At 37.1% G+C, this 18,485-nt stretch overlaps 1 protein-coding gene across 4 annotated transcripts in view; it reads left to right on the top strand.

Moving 5' to 3' along the window:
* The window catches only part of camk1b (calcium/calmodulin-dependent protein kinase Ib), a 66,930-nt gene extending 64,124 nt beyond the window's left edge, over positions 1–2,806 (top strand). For all 4 annotated transcript variants that reach the window (XM_048172106.1, XM_048172105.1, XM_048172104.1 and 1 more), the window contains one exon: positions 671–2,806. In XM_048172106.1, coding sequence (XP_048028063.1) covers positions 671–768 — 98 coding nt within the window. In that variant the 3' untranslated portion in view covers positions 769–2,806. The remainder of the gene's footprint in view (positions 1–670) is intronic.
* The last annotated feature ends 15,679 nt before the right edge of the window (positions 2,807–18,485 follow it).

The raw sequence follows: 18,485 nt of genomic DNA, 5'->3' as shown, positions 1-18,485 counted from the left end.
TATTAACCTTACTTTCATGTTAGAAGTTAAACAGATGTTATATTAAACTTAGTCTTGTCAACATTTTGGAAATTGTTTTTGTGTTCATTGAGATATTGTTTAAAATGTTACTTTTCAAAGGAGGTGCACTCATTTACTCTGAGCACTGTATCTGTATATTTGTATCAGAATTGGAACAACTTTTAGTCAAGCCAGAACATATTTCACCCCATAATATAAAAAAGAAAGGAAGACAGAAATTATATTTTGCATAAATACAGCAAAACCTATTTTAATACCATTGATTTTTTTTTTTTTTTTTTGCATTATTTTTATTCAAACATTTTTCCTTCAAAGTTTCATTACTGTAATGTAAAACAAACAAACAAAAAAAATATAAATATATATATATAATTTTTATTATTGTAATATGCAAAAAATCTCATTCTCATTAGAGGAATACAGTATTGAAAATAATTTTAAATCATTTAAATCAGCATAAATTAAAGTACACATACAACCATATAATGTAAATATTTAAAAAAAAAAATTAGTAATAAAAAATTAAATTAATTTCAGTTAATATTTGCAGTGATAAGGGTGACCTTTTTGGGAGAATTTGGGATGAAAATTTAAATAATAAAAGAAATGTTAGATTTTGTGCTAAGCTTTCTCTCTCTCTCTTTCTTAGCTCTGCATAGAGAAAATAGTGGCTGTTCTGAGGGTGTCAGCGAAGGGAATGACATCCAGAACTGCACCTACCATGTCCATCCTACTAGTCGGGTCTGAGTGTCAATCATCCTGCGTTAACCAATGACTGACTGTTGTTTTTCCACTGGAGTCCTGCCACACCCCCAGTCTGGCCAGGAATACTGAGTAGCTCCAGCATCCTGGTGCCTCCACTTGGAGGCACTGCAGTGTAAAGAACCCAGGTGGGAATGGGGGCACTACTATTCCATTGGAGGGATTCTGTTTAATGAGAGTTCGAAAAGAAAAGAGACGAGAAGATTGCCACTGGCGCTTCATGGGTAATATATGCTTTTGTGGGGCTGGATAGAGATTGGACAGTGTTTAACTGATTTTTCAACACCGTCTACTTTCATTTTTCTTTTCCTAAACTAAAAGTATGCAGGCCTGTTTCTTTTTTAATTCAAAATGCAAGTTCTTGCCACAGTGGCTGTTGGTACAGTATGTGGCCTAGTTTAATACACATAAATTTTGGATTAGGTTATGCTAAAATTGTCCATTTTAAATTCTCACCTTAAAATTGTTAAATATTCTTTTTTTTTTTTTTTTTTTTTCAACTAAGATTTTACATCCACGAGTTTCGACATTTTCGTTGTGTTGCCACATCTCAGTTGCTTTGCTCTTCCATAAGAAGTGCTGATTAAGTGTAAATTATATTTTAGTCTGCATTTGAAACATCTTTTTTTAACATTTAACGTCTTTTTGCACACTAAGTCTACTCAACAGTTCATAAATTCATTGTCAGTATGTTTAAGAGCGTCTTTCTCGCTTCAGATGTTTTCTGTGGTGCCTTCATGGATTCAGTATCAATGTTTTACTTTTTTTTATTTGTTCAAACATGTTTTGTTTCATCTTTTCAGTTGGGACTGTTGAATGCTGGACACGTTAAAACAGCTGTTTACCGTCAAATTCACCTACAAGGCATATACGGCTATTCTAAGCTATGCACTGTCGGTGGATGCTTTGTAAATGTCTAACGTTTAATGCTGCCATCCTGTAAATACTGCAAAGCTTCTTCTTTTTTTCTTTTTTTTTGCAAACCCCTTTCTATTACAACATTAAAAGTACTCAGGGGAGGAATAGAAATCAGAGAATTTTGATATATTGAATGGTTGTTTTACAAGGAAAAAAACCTATAGGATACCTAAAACATGTCACTACGAGGCTATGGTCCAAATTATTTAACTATATTTGACAATTTGGATTCTTTTCAATGTTGGAACATGTATGAAAGTAACCTCATTAAATGACATGAATGTATGACTTGACTCCAATTTTATTGTTTTGTTTTGTTTTCATTCACCCCCATCCAGAAGTTTAAAAAGCAAAAAAATTAGATGGAAAAGCTGTTTCATAAAAGTCACAAAATAGGAATCTCCAGATGTTTGCGGAATGAGTTTTCCACAGGTTTGTTGGAAGATGGTGGTTTTCCATAATGCATTGAAAGTTTTTTGTTTTGTTTTTAGGGTATATGATTATTTTCAAAAGTGTATATATGCTGTTAATTGCTTTGAATGAACATAATATATAGTGCTAAATTTTCAAACGATACCAAATGTTGTAGATTTATTGATATTGTAAAAGTATCATACAAATATCATGTAAGTCCCAGTGCTGCTTGATTTGTGACAGCAGTTTCATAGACAATTTGTCATCTGTCTATAATGTTTGGAATGGTTGTTGGAAGGTTCTCATCACAACATAGGTAGAACCATGGGTTAAACTTTTCATTCTGGTGCTGAACGGCTTTCAAAGATCTGCAGAGATCTGTTTACTAATAGATTTATTACTTTAAAAAAAAAAACTAAGAATTATATATTTTAATAACCAATTATAAGATGAAAACAAATGGTGGTTAATTTAATTATTGATTTTGTTCTATATCTGTATCTGCTTTCTGAATTTATTTTAGATGTGTGGTGAAGGATGAAATTAAAGTATAAAACGGTTATAGTGAAAGGCAAGGTGAAGAACATTCTGTCATGTGATTTTGCCTGCAGTGTTGCTTACGCAGACTTCCTGTATTGATCAAGGTGCCATTGTGAGATGGTGGGTCAACGAATAAATTCAATTGAACTAATCAGTTGTTGCTGTGGTAGCCCTTTACATGCTGTGGCGTTTTCAGAAATATATGTATTGATTGTATTTTGCACAGTAATGCACAGATTGCAAAGTGATTGTGGTTGAGACAGTGGAAACGACGACATATATGTTGATATAGTCAGAAGCAAATGATTTAAGCATGTTGTGTTGATTTATGTACATACATAAAAAGATTATTGTAAATACACTGATATGTTTACTCAGAAATATATGCTATTGTTAAATGTAAAGTGCAAAAAAAATAAAAGTTTACTACTTAAATTTAAGATCAATGTAAACCTCTAAAAAAAAACAAATCTTGGCTACATGGCACCATGGAACCAACGATAGAGAACGGGGTCATGATTATCATAAACCAGCTGTGTTCGGAGTGGAATACAAGTGTGCCGTGTACTGCGTACTTCACATTATATACTATATACTGCCTCATATAATTTAAAATGGATTGTGAAACAGTTTAGCAATGTTATTATGCATTTCTAATTCAGTTTTGTGTAACTTTTTAGCTATGAGACAAAATTAGATTTAAAACTAAAGTGTCAAAAAATACTTTGTCCATTGCATCGTGGGAAATAGCAGGCTATCTCATGCAGTGTGCTCTGCTGTATACCGCACGTTTTGGTAGGAGGTCAGTATTCCGTACATGCCGCTCTCACTACTCGTACTGCACACAGTATGGTAGTATGCCATTCTGACTATCCCTGCTCTCTGTGACACAGGAAGAAAGAGTTGATAGCTACCTCTCTTCTGAATGCTTTCTACAGAAGTTGTGGTTTGCATTTCTTTATTTCTTTTGGAACAGTATCTTGGAACAAGTTTGGGAATGAACATGGTGTGAAAATGTAACTCAGGATAGCAACGATATTGGATTTACATTCTGCATATTAAAAAAGAACCCCATTTTTCCACACTCCTAAAATATATTTGCAAACCCAAACATTTGTATCATTGGCCTTAGTAAATATGCAAAATGAATTTCAAGGGCTTGACTCTTTAAAACAAACGTCTTGCTAATTTTAGTCTATTAGTCTTAAAACTGAAGTTAGATCAATTCATTTCTCTTTCTAAACATCTAAACAAACTATTTCTAAACCAAAATGAGATTTATGTCAATTTCCGTAATGTGTTTAAATTGTATTTCAGGGTAGTCTTTGATTTGATTTGAAAAAAATATATATATTAATGACAGTATGTTGTGTAAATATGTATAACCATTAGAATATACATACTGTGTTTAGCCTTTTTGTAAGACTTGTAAAAGCTGTTTTGAGCCATTATTTGTATGGATGCAGTGCATCATAGGTATTTACTGTATTATTTGTAATGGAGTACTGCTCGATATTGGCGCCAACGATTTGTATTTTTAAAACATTTGTAACTGTAAAGTGGATTAAACTTTCCTTGTCTATGCACTGTTTCTGTGTGCTATCTAGTGTGTTGAATAAATGAGAATCACAGAGAGAGAGAGAGAGAGATGAGTGGAAGGATATGGTAGAAGTGAATAATAGCAGGTTATGGTAATATGCCTACTCAAGCATGTTTTTAAAGTGGTTTCCTGCACCACAGTGGAAATTCTTTGGTATTCTTGGCCTATATGCCAGAATATCATGTTATATAAAAATCACTTAATACATGTATTAATTTGTAGCCTACACCTAAGCCCCATTTTTAAAATTTATGTCATTGAATTAGATACAAAATATATTTGTGTTACAAATGTTACTCTAATGCTGTTTTTAAGTGTTTCAAACATTGCATTACCCAAGGCTAAAATTTAAAATTATCAATTTTGTTATTATTTACTCATTATTGTTACAAAAAGACGGTAATGAACACAGAACGTGAGGATCCACTTGCAGTTTAAAGGTGCCCTAGATTAAAAAATTGAATTTACCTTGGCATAGTTAAATAACAAGAGTTCAGTACATGGAAATGACATACAGTGAGTCTCAAACCCCATTGTTTCCTCCTTCTTATATAAATCTCATTTGTTTAAACGACCTCCGAAGAACAGGCGAATCTCAACATAACACCGACTGTTACGTAACAGTCGGGGTGTACGCCCCAATATTTGCATAATGCCAGCCCATGTTCCCAACATTATGAAAGGGATTACACAAGGGTAGCCAGTTAACGTCTGGAGCTGCACACAGCCGAATCATCAGACTAGGTAAGCAAGAACAACAGCGAAAAATGGCAGATGGAGCAATAATAACTGACATGATCCATGATATCATGATATTTTTAGTGATATTTGTAAATTGTCTTTCTAAATGTTTCGTTAGCATGTTGCTAATGTACTGTTAAATGTGGTTAAAGTTACCATCGTTTCTTACTGTATTCACGGAGACAAGAGCCGTCGCTATTTTCATTTTTTAAACACTTGCAGTCTGTATAATTCATAAACACAACTTCATTCTTTATAAATCTCTCCAACAGTGTAGCATTAGCCGTTAGCCACGGAGGACAGCCTCAAATTCACTCCGAATAAAACTTTAACATCCAAATAAATACTTTACTCACATAATTCGAAGCATGCATACAGCATGCATGACGAACATCTTGTAAAGATCCATTTGAGGGTTATATTAGCTGTGTGAATGCGCTGTAATATAGTCGACAGCTCGTGTGGCAGGGAGCACGCGATTTAAGGTGGCGGCGCCGAGTGTAAATCAGTGCATTGTTAATGATGCCCCAAAATAGGCAGTTAAAAAAATTAATTTAAAAAAATCTATGGGGTATTTTGAGCTGAAACTTCACAGACACATTCAGGGGACACCTTAGACTTCTTGTGAAAAAGCATTCTTGGGCACCTTTAATGAAAAAATGCAAAGTCATAGTCCGAAAAACAGGCAGAGGGTCAGAGTAGAGGTCTGCTCCCCGACCCGAGCCCGACGGGTCTTGAAGAACTCGTGGGTTTCGGGCCGGTCTCGGGTTAAGGTTTCATGAATAGCTTTGGGTTCGGGTCTGTAACTAAGAAAAACTATATATTATATTAGCCTTGTGTGCCATCTTCTGTGTTGTGGCCAAAAGAGCGTGCGAGAGTGGGAGCACATTTATAATTTAACATACACACGTGCGCGCGCACACACACACGCATCCACGCACGTGCGCACGCGCGCACACACACACACACACACACACACGCAAAAGAACAACCAAGGTTTAATCATGTAAGTCGTGGTGTTCAAGGACTTACAGGAGTCGAAATTATAAATCCTCAATCACTTTTAGTCAGCTTTGACAAAACTTCCCTCAGCTAGCGCGTCTTTTTTAAGCGACTAGAAGCCTTGTCACCTGACCAGAATACTGCGCGCTGATTCGCTAAAACGGACTTATCGGTTTCTGTACACAAACAACAAGGGCGCTTGTCGGCTTCTGCTGTGAAACGTGAACTTGCGATGCCTGACAGTGGACAATACCGGCTTTTCTGACAAAATGGATTTAGGGTACAGAACGTGCTATATATGGAGAATAATGCACAGCACTTAGTTCATTTTTTTTTTTTTTAAATGGCGTTTATCGGTTTTTGCAAATGAACTCTTCATTTATAATTTATATACTGCGCCCTATTTTAACAGTGATGAAAATACTTTTTGTGTGCAAAAACAAAACAGAAATAAGGACTTTATTCAACAAATTCGTCTCTCCCTGCCATTCTCCTACGCTACTTTTGTTGCAGCACTTCCAGGTTACTCCGCCGACTTAAGGCCTTTGCACACTGAGTCCGAAATTTTCGCATGCGTTTTTTCGTATTCGCAATCCTAAAAATTCGTCACGCACAGAGACCTTGCACACTGAGTCCGATGCGTATTAATGATCGCAAAACAATAGAAAATGAAGTCTTCAAGCAGTGAGCACGATTAGTTGTCTCCTCTCTTCTTAAAAAGAGAAAAAGAAAGAGGAAATATTGGGTCCATTTAGTCCCGAGATTGCATAGAGAGAAAGGAGAATTCACCTCATCAAGGAGCTGCGGGATTATCCGAGCGTTTCAAAGATTACTTCAGGATGTCAGTGGCTTAGTTTGATGCTTTACTACTGGCACAATCTGCCTTTATATTCGGTCTCTTTGTATTCCTCACGTTGTTTGTCATTCAGTGCTGCTGTTTTGTGCTGTAGGCAGTGGATCAGCTTGTCAGATGGCATTCTGGATTTTTGCGTTCGCGTACGGTGGCTGTGAATTGTCAAAACATCTCTCAAAATGCGTGCCACAGATGCGAAAAACGCAGAAAATCGAACCTGATCCGAATATTTTTTTGACGGACGAAAGTTTTGGAGGCAGTGTGCAAACGCGATTGACATAACATGAGGTCGAATTTATTTTTTAACGTGCGAAAGTTTCGCATGCTAATTTCGGACTCAATGTGCAATGACCTTTAATATTGGCCGACGCCTTTTATGTGAGCAGCATGACGCATGCGTGTGATGCTGACACAGGGGCTGGCCAATACTGAGCCGACATTCGCATGTAAACACAGAAGCTCTGAACTGCATCAACTGCGTACGAGTCTGACAGGGTAGAGAAGAAATTGTTTAATAAAATCGTTATTTTTGTTTTGTTTTTGCGCACAATAAGTATTCTCGTCACTTTATAACATTAAGGTTGAACCACTGTAGTCACGTTGACTATTTTAACGATGCCTTTAATACCTTTCTGGACCTTGAATGATGGTAATTACATTGCTTTCTATGGGGGATAAAAAAAAAAACAACAACCTTGGATTACATCAAAAATATCCTAATTTGTGTTCCGAAGATGAACGAAGGTCTTACAGGTGTGGAATGACATGAGGGTGAGTAATTAATATCAGAAATGGCATTTTTGGGTGAACTAACCCTTTAAGGAAATGAGATTCAATGATCAATTTAACCACTTCAATACTTTTTTCTAAATTAAATGCAGAAAGTTAGTACACACAGACAGTGCAGTCTGGTGCACAGTGAGTTCACAGCCTCAAACCAGCGATTCTGTTCCGTTCTGTGTCAGTCAACACCTCCTGCTGGAAGGTGATGAAAAGATTTCTGCCTGATTTCTTCCAGTCTGATCATTCCCTCTTCCTAGCTTGGTGTCAACACCAAGAGACAGCAACCAGTGTTTTCTATCAGACCTCTGCCTTAATGCTTATCTTCCTTTTTCATAAAGGCAAAATGTTCCCACATTGTCTGAATGGAGACCACCCTGTAATGACCATATTATATTACAAGCTTTTTCAAGAACTCTGGAATAGATCATCTTTGTCTTTGTCATTTGCTTCTTGATGTCAGTCCTCTCTATATTTTTGTTCTGTCAGATTTCAGGATCTTACCCCATTGCATCACCTTATCAAAAGCAAACCAAGTTATTCATCAAAACATTCCGTTCCCCTCATGCAGTTTTCTTTTGTTTCTTACCGCAATTCCTTATGCTCCCTCCTAAAGCAATGAAGTCTCAGTTTCCTGTTTGACCTGACCACTAAACTGTTGTGTGATACAAGCTGGAATCTAAGAAGACTGGAGACACTTCTTCCACCTCTCCAACCACTGCTACACAGTATCATAACAAAAACACAAACAAACAAGTATGTATGTATGCAGTGTTGGGCAAGCTACTTGGAAAATGTAGTGAGCTAAGCTAGGAGTCTCTACATTAAAGGTGCACTAGAACCCTTTTTCACAAGATGTAATATAAGTCTAAGGTGTCCCCTGAATGTGTCTGTGAAGTTTCAGCTCAAAATACCCCATAGATTTTTTTATTATTAAATTTTTTAACTGCCTATTTTGGGGCATAATTAAAAATTCGCAGATTCTGTGCGTGTCCCCTTTAAATGCTTGCGCTCCCCGTCCCTGAGCTCGCGACTCTATAATACATTGCATAAACAAAGATTCACACAGCTAATATAACCCTCAAAATGGATCTTTACAAAGTGCTCGAGATGCATCAGATCATGTAAGTATAGTATTTATTTGGATGTTTACATCTGATTCTGAATGAGTTTGATCGTAGCCTATGCTGCGGCTAACGGGGCTAAAGCTAACGTTACATAGTGTTGGTAAGATTTATAAAGAATGAAGATGCATTTATGAATTATAGCCTACAGACTGCAAGTGTTTAAAAATGAAAATAACGACATGGCTCTGGTCTCCGTGAATAGAGTAAGAAACGATGGTAACTTTACCCACATTTAACAGTACATTAGCAACATGCTAAGGAAACATTTAGAAAGACAATTTACAAATATCACTAAAAATATCATGATATCATGGATCATGTCAGTTATTATTAAAACAAACAAACAAAAAATATGTGATACATAATAAAAATCCCATTTCCAGAAAAGTTGGGACATTTTATAAAATGCAATAAAATCAAGAATCTGTGATTTGTTAATTCTCTCGAACCTCTATTTAACTGACAAAAGTACAAAGAAAAGATTTCCAGTGTTTCACAGAACAACTTTTTTTGTATTTAGTAAGTATAAAAAAAAAAGTGACAGTGTGCTGCAGCACACTGCAATGCCCATGTTTGTGGCCAGACAGCAGCAGGTATTGGCTCGTTGGTCTGGTATGATTCTCAGTTTGGGTGCCAGAGTTCCCGGGTTCAAATCCCAGATGAGTCTGTGCTTTGTTTATGATTTTATTCTCTTCAGCCTGACTAGGGTATCAGCAATCAGGATATTTCTGGGAAAACGACCAGCAAAATGATCTGAGAGTGCTTCGTGCTTCTAGGCTGAATGACTTAATTCTTTGCACCATGGTGTAATGGTGTAATGGTGTAATGGTTAGCACTCTGGACTCTGAATCCAGCTATTCGAGCCTCAAAAGCACACACCGGTGAGGAGCGATCCCTAGCATGTGTGCAGGCACTGCAGCAGGATTTCCAGTGGGCACAAAGAAAAGAGACCATATTTCCTCAACATTCATGGGCGGGGCCTGTGGCTAAAGTGACGTCACATTGCCAGGGATCTGGAAACGGCTTGTTCTGAGACACTGTTTATGATTTATTGGGATTAAAAAAAAGGAGTGGTTGGATTTTTATCATTATAGGGTGGTTGTGTACACACACTGCCAATACATGTTTATGTCCAATTTTGCATAATAGGTCCCTTTTGATCTCTATAAATATCACAAAATATCAGTCACTTTCTTACTAAACACAAGATGTGTTTTGTGATTGTGTTTCAGTGGAAACAGGCTAAACTGAATGGAAAACAGTTACATTGCTCAAATTTAATAGTGATTTGGGAATATGAATGATATGATAACTGATTAAAGGTGCTAAAGAGGATGTTTTGTTTTATACATTTTTGCACTATTACTTGAAACTGTCTTTACTAACTGATAAAAGACTATTTATTAGGTGCACTGAAAGTAATAATATTAATATACATCATCTGTGCACGAGGTAGGGCCTTAAAAACATCAGCCAATCGCGTAAACGATTGGCCCTCTGGCTCGTCAATCACTGCCATGACGATCCATGTGAGAGACGCGCGGCTGCGCGCTCCAGTAACTTTCCACACTCCACAGGCGCTGCATGCAATGTTTTTGTCAGGAGACAGGAGTAACAACTGCAGATTATGAGTTACCTGCGGTGAGTCCGACATAATGAATTCCACGGCTTTAAGTCGCGCACACACTTAACGATTGTAAGGCCGATTATGAATGTAAATTGATACTTATGACTGATCGCACTCAAACGCGTCCAGTCAGAGCCAGTAGCTTTCAGTCTGCGATTATAGTCGGTGTTCAAATTCCATGTGAAAGTATATAAATCTGCTTCAGGAGCAGGAAACAATCGCTGTATGTTGAGCATAGTCAGAATGTTTTAGCTAGTCGTTAAATGTGTGCCCGGCTTAATAACACAGCGAATGCCGGTGCTAAACACTCGTGTTCCGATACTCGTGCATGAGTTTTGGGAGGCGTTCCCTCTAAATGAGCTGTGAAGGAGGGGGGTTGTTCTTATCCATGCGCTCATTTCAAAAACTCAGTCGACAAAAAGAACCTCTTTAGCACCTTTAAGCAGTAATCACAGAGCAGGAGATAAGGCACAGGATAGCATCAAGTCCCAGGTCAGGTGATTATGCTGTCGACAACAACCCAATGTGTAATCAATGTCAGCATTATCAGGGTGCTTCTCATTTTTTTTTTAAATTGTCCATCTTCATCTGCCTTCACTCCTACTAAAGGATCAATGTACTCTGCAAGCACTGATGGATGCAAGACATTGGCTATGTGTAAAGTGTGACATTCTTGCTCACGTTCATGTCTCTTGCACTTCAAGAAATCTGTTAAATGCATCTAATTTAATGTATCTAATTACAGTCAGTAACAATATAAATCAAATGCAAATAACAAGCACACAAAACTAAAGAACATGCACCATTGTTTGAAACTGTGCTAGAAAAGTAATGTTTGTCAGGTGGTTCAACACGAGACTTCTGGGGGGTATTCCAGAAAGCAGGTTATGTGACATACCTGGGTATGTTTAAGAGTAAGTAAGCGGATAACCTCAACTTTCGGTTCCAAAAACGGAGGTAACTTTAGGGTATGTAAGTAACCATAGCAACTTGCTCTCTGAACATAACCTGCTCCGGAGCAGGTTATGTTAAAGGGTTAGTTAGTTTAAGAGGAATTCAGATGCATGTTATATTATCAATATGATTATATTAATGTATCTAAATTTGTTATATAGTTACAGTTATAACCACAATGTTATATTATACAATATATAACTGTTTATTCAATTCTAATATATGAATGTATTTTATTGTCATCTCACACATGGATCTGCTTTTTATCCTTTATAACAGGACATTTTCTATGCTATAATTTCTATAATAAAATACATATCATATATGTGATATCTTATTTAATAATTAGCATCAAACAATATTAAGAATAAAAAAAAGATTGCATAACACCCAATAGGTCTTGATGTGCACCAAGTAGGTTATGTAAATCGCCATTAAACAAAAGAAGAAGAATGAAGTAGAATGGCGCGCTTTATCTTAGCGTCTGTTTCCATGGTGAATCATCAATTCGTCGCTCTGTTGAGAATGTCTTGTGTGTTAACCGGGAACATACTCTGGGTTAGCTGAATTTACTCCCGGACGCATTTTTGGAACCAGCAAGGTTCCAAGGTAAGCAAGGTTTGGGTTAATCAACCGAGAGTTCAGGGTATATGTGACAGTAAGTTAACCCTGCTTTCTGGAATACACCCCTGTATAGGATGCACCTGTGTTTTCTCTCTAACGAGGAAGCATCAGTTAGACTACTGAGAAGTGCACATGCAAAACCAAAATGGGCGTTTACCAATCAGTGGCCAATTTCAAACTACAATATATGTTTTTCAACCATTTTTCAACAGACTTGTTGAAATTATAAAGGCCCACCCATAAACCAAGCCCCAATGGATTAAAGCAAATCGGTTAAAGCAGTTGAAAATGCCCATCGCGGTTTGAAAATGCTCTACTAATTGGAAAACACCCACTAGTGTTCTGCAGAGATACATACCTGCATGATCTTCTGATCATCAACTACAAATCACTGTTAGTTCAATGTCACTGTCTCCACCCATGTGTGCTGTTGACTTTCATCAAAAATTTCAATGCTGATCCGACAAACTTTAAATATTAAAATGTCAGTCTCAACCAAAATGATGGTTTGGATCAAAACTCAACATTGTATCAATGTCGCCAATCGCCATGCTATCTGGGGTGTGTTTTTATGGTACTGTTTCATATGGTATTTTTTGATACGCCACATTGAACATCTTTGAATGTCCCTTCGATGTACTTGGAGGGCGGGGTTAGGGGTTAGTTTTTTTGCATATGGGCGTGGGACTGACTTGCTATGCCACTGGTCTGATCAGTCACATTCTCTTTTGACTGGGAGGATACATATCTTTCCCTATAAAAATCATCATCTGACATTGAAATGTCATTCTGTGTCTGAAAAAATGTTGAGGCATGGTAGCTGTGGTATTTTTGGAATAAATTACTCCAGACTGTAGAATTACTTGAAAATGATTTTTTCAGTGATTCAATGACCCATTACCAATTATTCCTCTGTTAAACTATGCATTGGCATTCAGCTAAACTGTCCTATTTTCCCTTGCAGGAAAGGTGAGATGTGCTTTCCCTGATGAGAACTAAAGATGCTTAAATGAAGCAGCTCACAACAAACTCTTAAATGAGCGAAGGCTTAGAGGTCGTAGCATGTTTTAATTTTATTTAAAGGTGCCCAAGAATGCTTTTTCAGAAGATGTAATATAAGTCTAAGGTGTCTCCTGAATGTGTCTGTGAAGTTTCAGCTCAAAATACCCCATAGATTTTTTTTAATTAATTTTTTTAACTGCCTATTTTGGGGCATCATTAACAATGCACTCATTTACACTCGGCGCCGCCCCCTTAAATCGCGTGCTCCCTGCCACACGAGCTGTCGACTATATTACAGCGCATTTCAGCACAAAGTTCACACAGCTAATATAACCCTCAAATGGATCTTTACAAGATGTTCGTCATGCATGCTGCATGCATGCTTCGAATTATGTGAGTAAAGTATTTATTTGGATGTTAAAGTATTATTCTGAGTGAATTTGAGGCTGTCCTCCGTGAAGTTGTGTTTATGCATTATACAGACTGCAAGTGTTTAAAAATGAAAATAGCGACGGCTCTTGTCTCTGTGAATACAGTAAGAAACGATGGTAACTTTAACCACATTTAACAGTACATTAGCAACATGCTAACGAAACATTTTGAAAGACAATTTACAAATATCAGTAAAAATATCATGCTATCATGGATTATGTCAGTTATTATTGCTCCATCTGCCATTTTTCGCTGTTGTTCTTGCTTACCTAGTCTGATGATTCGGCTGTGTGCAGTTTCAGACGTTAACTGGCTGCCCTTGTCTAATGCCTTTCATAATGTTGGGAACATGGGCTGGCATATGCAAATATTGGGGCGTACACCCCGACTGTTACGTAACAGTCGGTGTTATGTTGAGATTCGCCTGTTCTTCGGAGGTCGTTTAAACAAATGAGATTTACACAAGAAGGAGGAAACAATGGACTGAATGTACTGAACTCTTGTTATTTAACTATGCCAAGGTAAATTCAATTTTTGAATCTAGGGCACCTTTAAGTATTGTCTATGTGCATTTTCATTCTTTGACCCTAGTTTGTAGGGAATAAAGATGTTTGTGATAAGTGATGGTATGTATTGTGAATAAATGTTAAAATGTAAAAACACAAGTGAAAATGGAATGTCACATTCTAACATACTGTAGCAATTTACCTTGTATATCAACTTGTGACCACTAAAGCCTCGTCTTGCACGTGTACTACATATATTTTTTCAGATTATGACCACAGGTTTATCATGAACAAACAACACTTTTCTTGCAGGATTACCATAGAATGTTACCATAACATTCTCAAATAAAAGAAATGGTCCTCACTGCAGAACACACATATCTTTACATATCTCTACCCATCTCCGCCCCCTGGATCTGGATCCAACTCATCCCACTTTATATATCCCTAAACCTACCCTACTTGTGCTCGGTAACACAAGCCTGTGCTTGAGAACTTTTCTTGTTTCTAGATAACAGACAATGTATGCAGGGTTATTTTTGTCATACCCTACAAATATTCCTTTTTCACATCATGCATCCAATTTCTTTTTGTTGTGTTTGTATGCATAACATACTGAACCAAATGCCCTCATTTTAGAAAGATCAGATTTTCTCCCTGTCAGTGCATAATATGGGGTTTGTCGTATTCTGCTATTGTAGCACCTGTTGTGAATTACTGCAGTAGTCATTACAGCATAAGTCCACATCATTTTGGGTAGATTGCTCTCTAGGAGCACACATCCCCATTTTGATGGAGTGAATATGGTGCTGAGGTCTCATATCTAATATAATTCTTGCTTAGCAGCGACTGAAAACCTTTTGCCATGAATTCTGTGCCATTATCTGATCTAACGCACTTTATAGTCCCATAAGGGGCTGTGTGAGCAGTGATCTTTTCAGTAGCTTTTACTGTGTCACTCTTAGCTTTTAGAAAGTACACAAACGCTGCACCTGAGTAGTCATCAGTAAATGCTAGAGCATACTTGAAACTATCTTTAGCTTCTGGGTCAGTAGGACCAGCTAGATCTGTGTGCATATGGTTGTCAACCAGACACACCTCCACATCACCTCTTCTCAGCGTCACTCTGCTTGCTCTGGTCCTGTCTGGTAACTCAATGTAGTGTTTCTCTGTCTGGAATTTGTCATTTACATTTTTTCAATGTCCAATGTCTGCAATGATGTGCGATGTCGCACCCTTGTCCACCATCAATCCGTTTCGTTGAACTCTGTAGAACTGGCAGTGACTCGCTTTAAAGACAAATGTGTGTTTGTTGTTGTCCTCTTTATCAGTGGCTTATTTAACATTGTCTCTCTTTTTGCGTCTGCAATTTTCATCTTTGTGCATCAAGCTTTTGAATGAACTACACCAATGTCTTTTGCGATGTTTGTTCGGCCAAACATGGGCTTTATGCCCCTTTGGACCACAGTTATAGCATGTAATGTCCGAGTCTGCAAGTCGTTTTCTCCCCCTCCGTTCCAGGGCTGAGGCACTCGCTCTCATCACGTTATCATCACTTGTGCTGGTGTGAAACTTTTCTGTACTTTCAAAACTTCTCAACTTGGTTTTGAACTCTGTGAACAATTTAAATGAGTCTGGCAAGGCTTTCAAAAACATTGCAATTAAAAGTCCATCACTGAGGCTGTCTCTGGCATTTCTCTGCTCTCGTTTGCCACTTTCTGCAGAAACGGGCTAATTATTCACAGTTATAGGCAGGAGCCATGCAGTCATTGATTTCAGAGGAAATCTTATCTTTTTCATCTGAGTCATATACAGGTAGTGATGTGTTAATTTGTGAATGTGAAATGTGAAATGGGATGTGTTAAAGGTCCCGTTATTCGTGGTTTTTTGAAGCTTTGATTGTGTTTATAGTGTGCAATATAACATGTATTCATGTTTCGCGTGTAAAAAAACACAGTATTTTTCACATAATTTACTTATCTGTATACCGCTGTTTCCACTGTCATAAAAACAGCTGATGACTTCCTTGTTCTATGAAGTCCCTCCTTCAGAAATACGTAACGAGTTCTGATTGTGCCAGTGGTTCCTGTGTTGTGATTCGACAGCAGCTCTTAGCGGAAAGGTCCCGGAAAGGTCACGCCTCTTACCATAACGTGGAGATGCATGCGCTCAGTGTTATTGTAAACATGTCTTTAATTTTACCCTATCAATTTGAGCCGGAATCAGACCCGGTGATTGGACTGCGGGATGAAAATAACAGCGTTTCGACGACATGGCGACAAACACACTCTACAAACGCAACTCTTGTGTATTCCTGTGGGTCGGAGGTTAGTCAAAAAACTGTTTTAGTGACGTCATTAAAGAAGGAAGTAGAGGGATGTAGTCCAAACTGGCCGTTCGATGTAGGCGACTTCTGTTAAATAAAATATCTTGCTTGGCATTGAACTTTGAGCTTTAAAATTTTACAGATTTTATTTATACTCTAACAACAACATTACACACTAACTAAAGTTTGAAACATGGGATCACGAAGAACGGGACCTTTAATGATGATCCCCTCCATAGGGTATATTTGGAATAATATTGAATTTAAATTTTTATTAATTATAAATTTATAAATTATTAAGAGGGTGTTTCTGTATTTAGTGGTATGGATGTAATAAAGGAACATCATTTGAAATTGAACTATGGTAAGCATGCAAGACAAGCCTGCCATGTCAGAGAGCGAGACTAAATGCAAGAACAGTGAGTCTCTTGAGGAATGTTACTAACAGAATTAATGCTTATTTGTATGAACTTTTTTTAAAATTAACTGAACTGTTGGAAATTGAATTTAAAGGTACCTGTGAAAATCAAATATTGAATATGTAATTGTATCAGCACAGCCCTAGTATGCTAGTGTTGAGACTGTTATGTTAAGTTGTACGTGGTGTTAGGCATCCTCTCTAAATTAATAAGACTTTTATCACACAAAAAATCACTTACTGATTTTACTTCTCCCATCTCAGCCTAGAGTTTGGCCCCGATTTTATTAAAACTAGCTGTATATCAGTGAGGGGTAGGAATTGTCAGGAAACTGTATTGTGCAATATCAGAAATTCATTTCAGGGACAAAGACCAAGAACATTTTTTGACATAAACAAACCTGAAAAAATGTTGAGGCATGGTAGCTGTGGTATTATTGGAATAAATTACTCCAGACTGTAGACTTACCGAAAATGATTTTTTTTTTTTCAGTGATTCAATGACCCATTACCAATTATTCCTCTGTTAAACTATGCATTGGCATTCAGCTAAGCTGTCCTATTTTCCCTTGCAGGAAAGGTGAGATGTGCTTTCCCTGATGAGAACTCAAGATGTTTAAATGAAGCAGCTCACAACAAACTCTTAAATGAGTGAAGGCTTAGAGGTCGTAGCATGTATTAATTTTATTTAAGTATTGTCTATGTGCATTTTCATTCTTTGCCCTAGTTTGTAGGGAATAAAGATGTTTGTGATAAGTGATGGTATGTATTGTGAATAAATGTTAAAATGCAATAACACAAGTGAAAATGGAATGTCACATTCTAACATACTGTAGCAACTTGTATATCAACTTGTGACCACTAAAGCCTCGTCTTGCACGTGTACTACATATATTTTTTCAGATTATGACCACAGGTTTATCATGAACAAACAACACTTTTCTTGCAGGAATACCATAGAATGTTACCATAACATTCTCAAATAAAAGAAATGGTCCTCACTGCAGAACACACATATCTTTACATATCTCTACCCATCTCCGCCCCCTGGATCTGGATCCAACTCATCACACTTTATATATCCCTAAACCTACCCATCTCCGCCCCCTGGATCTAAACCTACCCATCTCCGCCCCCTGGATCTCGTATGTTCTGCAGTGAGGGGCTACTGAAATAAAAGGTTACATGAATACCACAGCGTACTACAAAAATATAACAATTAAGGACCACAGGTTTATTAAAGGAAATTCCAAGCATTACTGCAGAAATATGACAGTAGTACTACAAGAATGTCACAGGTATGTTGCCACTTGCTGCAGAAATATGACAAGAATATCACAGCAATATTACTGAACAGCACAAAATCCTGTGGTAAATACTGCAGAAATATTATAATACCACACAGTACTGCAAAAATATTACAGGAATATTACATACTTTACAACAAAATCTCATGGCAAAGCTTCCCAAAACAACACCACCAACAAAATACTACACAATTACCACACCAGTTTTGTGTGGTACTTTTGATGTTTTATCACATGGAATACCACATTTTTGTAAGGCCATGGCCATGCAAAGGCTATGCTATTTAATGCAAAAATTCAGTAAAACATCTTCACAGACTTTTACCAGCAGATACAGTTAAAGGTGCTAAAGAGGATGTTTTGTTTTATACATTTTTGCAATATTACTTGAAACTGTCTTTACTAACTGATAAAAGACTATTTATTAGGTGCACTGAAAGTAATAATATTAATATACATCATCTGTGCACGAGGTAGGGCCTTAAAAACATCAGCCAACCGTTTACGCGATCATCTGGCTTGTCAATCACT

This window comes from Megalobrama amblycephala, linkage group LG21 (genome assembly GCF_018812025.1).
Source record: "Megalobrama amblycephala isolate DHTTF-2021 linkage group LG21, ASM1881202v1, whole genome shotgun sequence".
NCBI lineage: Eukaryota > Metazoa > Chordata > Actinopteri > Cypriniformes > Xenocyprididae > Megalobrama > Megalobrama amblycephala.
Note: the sequence above shows the minus strand (reverse complement) of the source record. Positions and strands in the feature narration are given on the sequence as shown.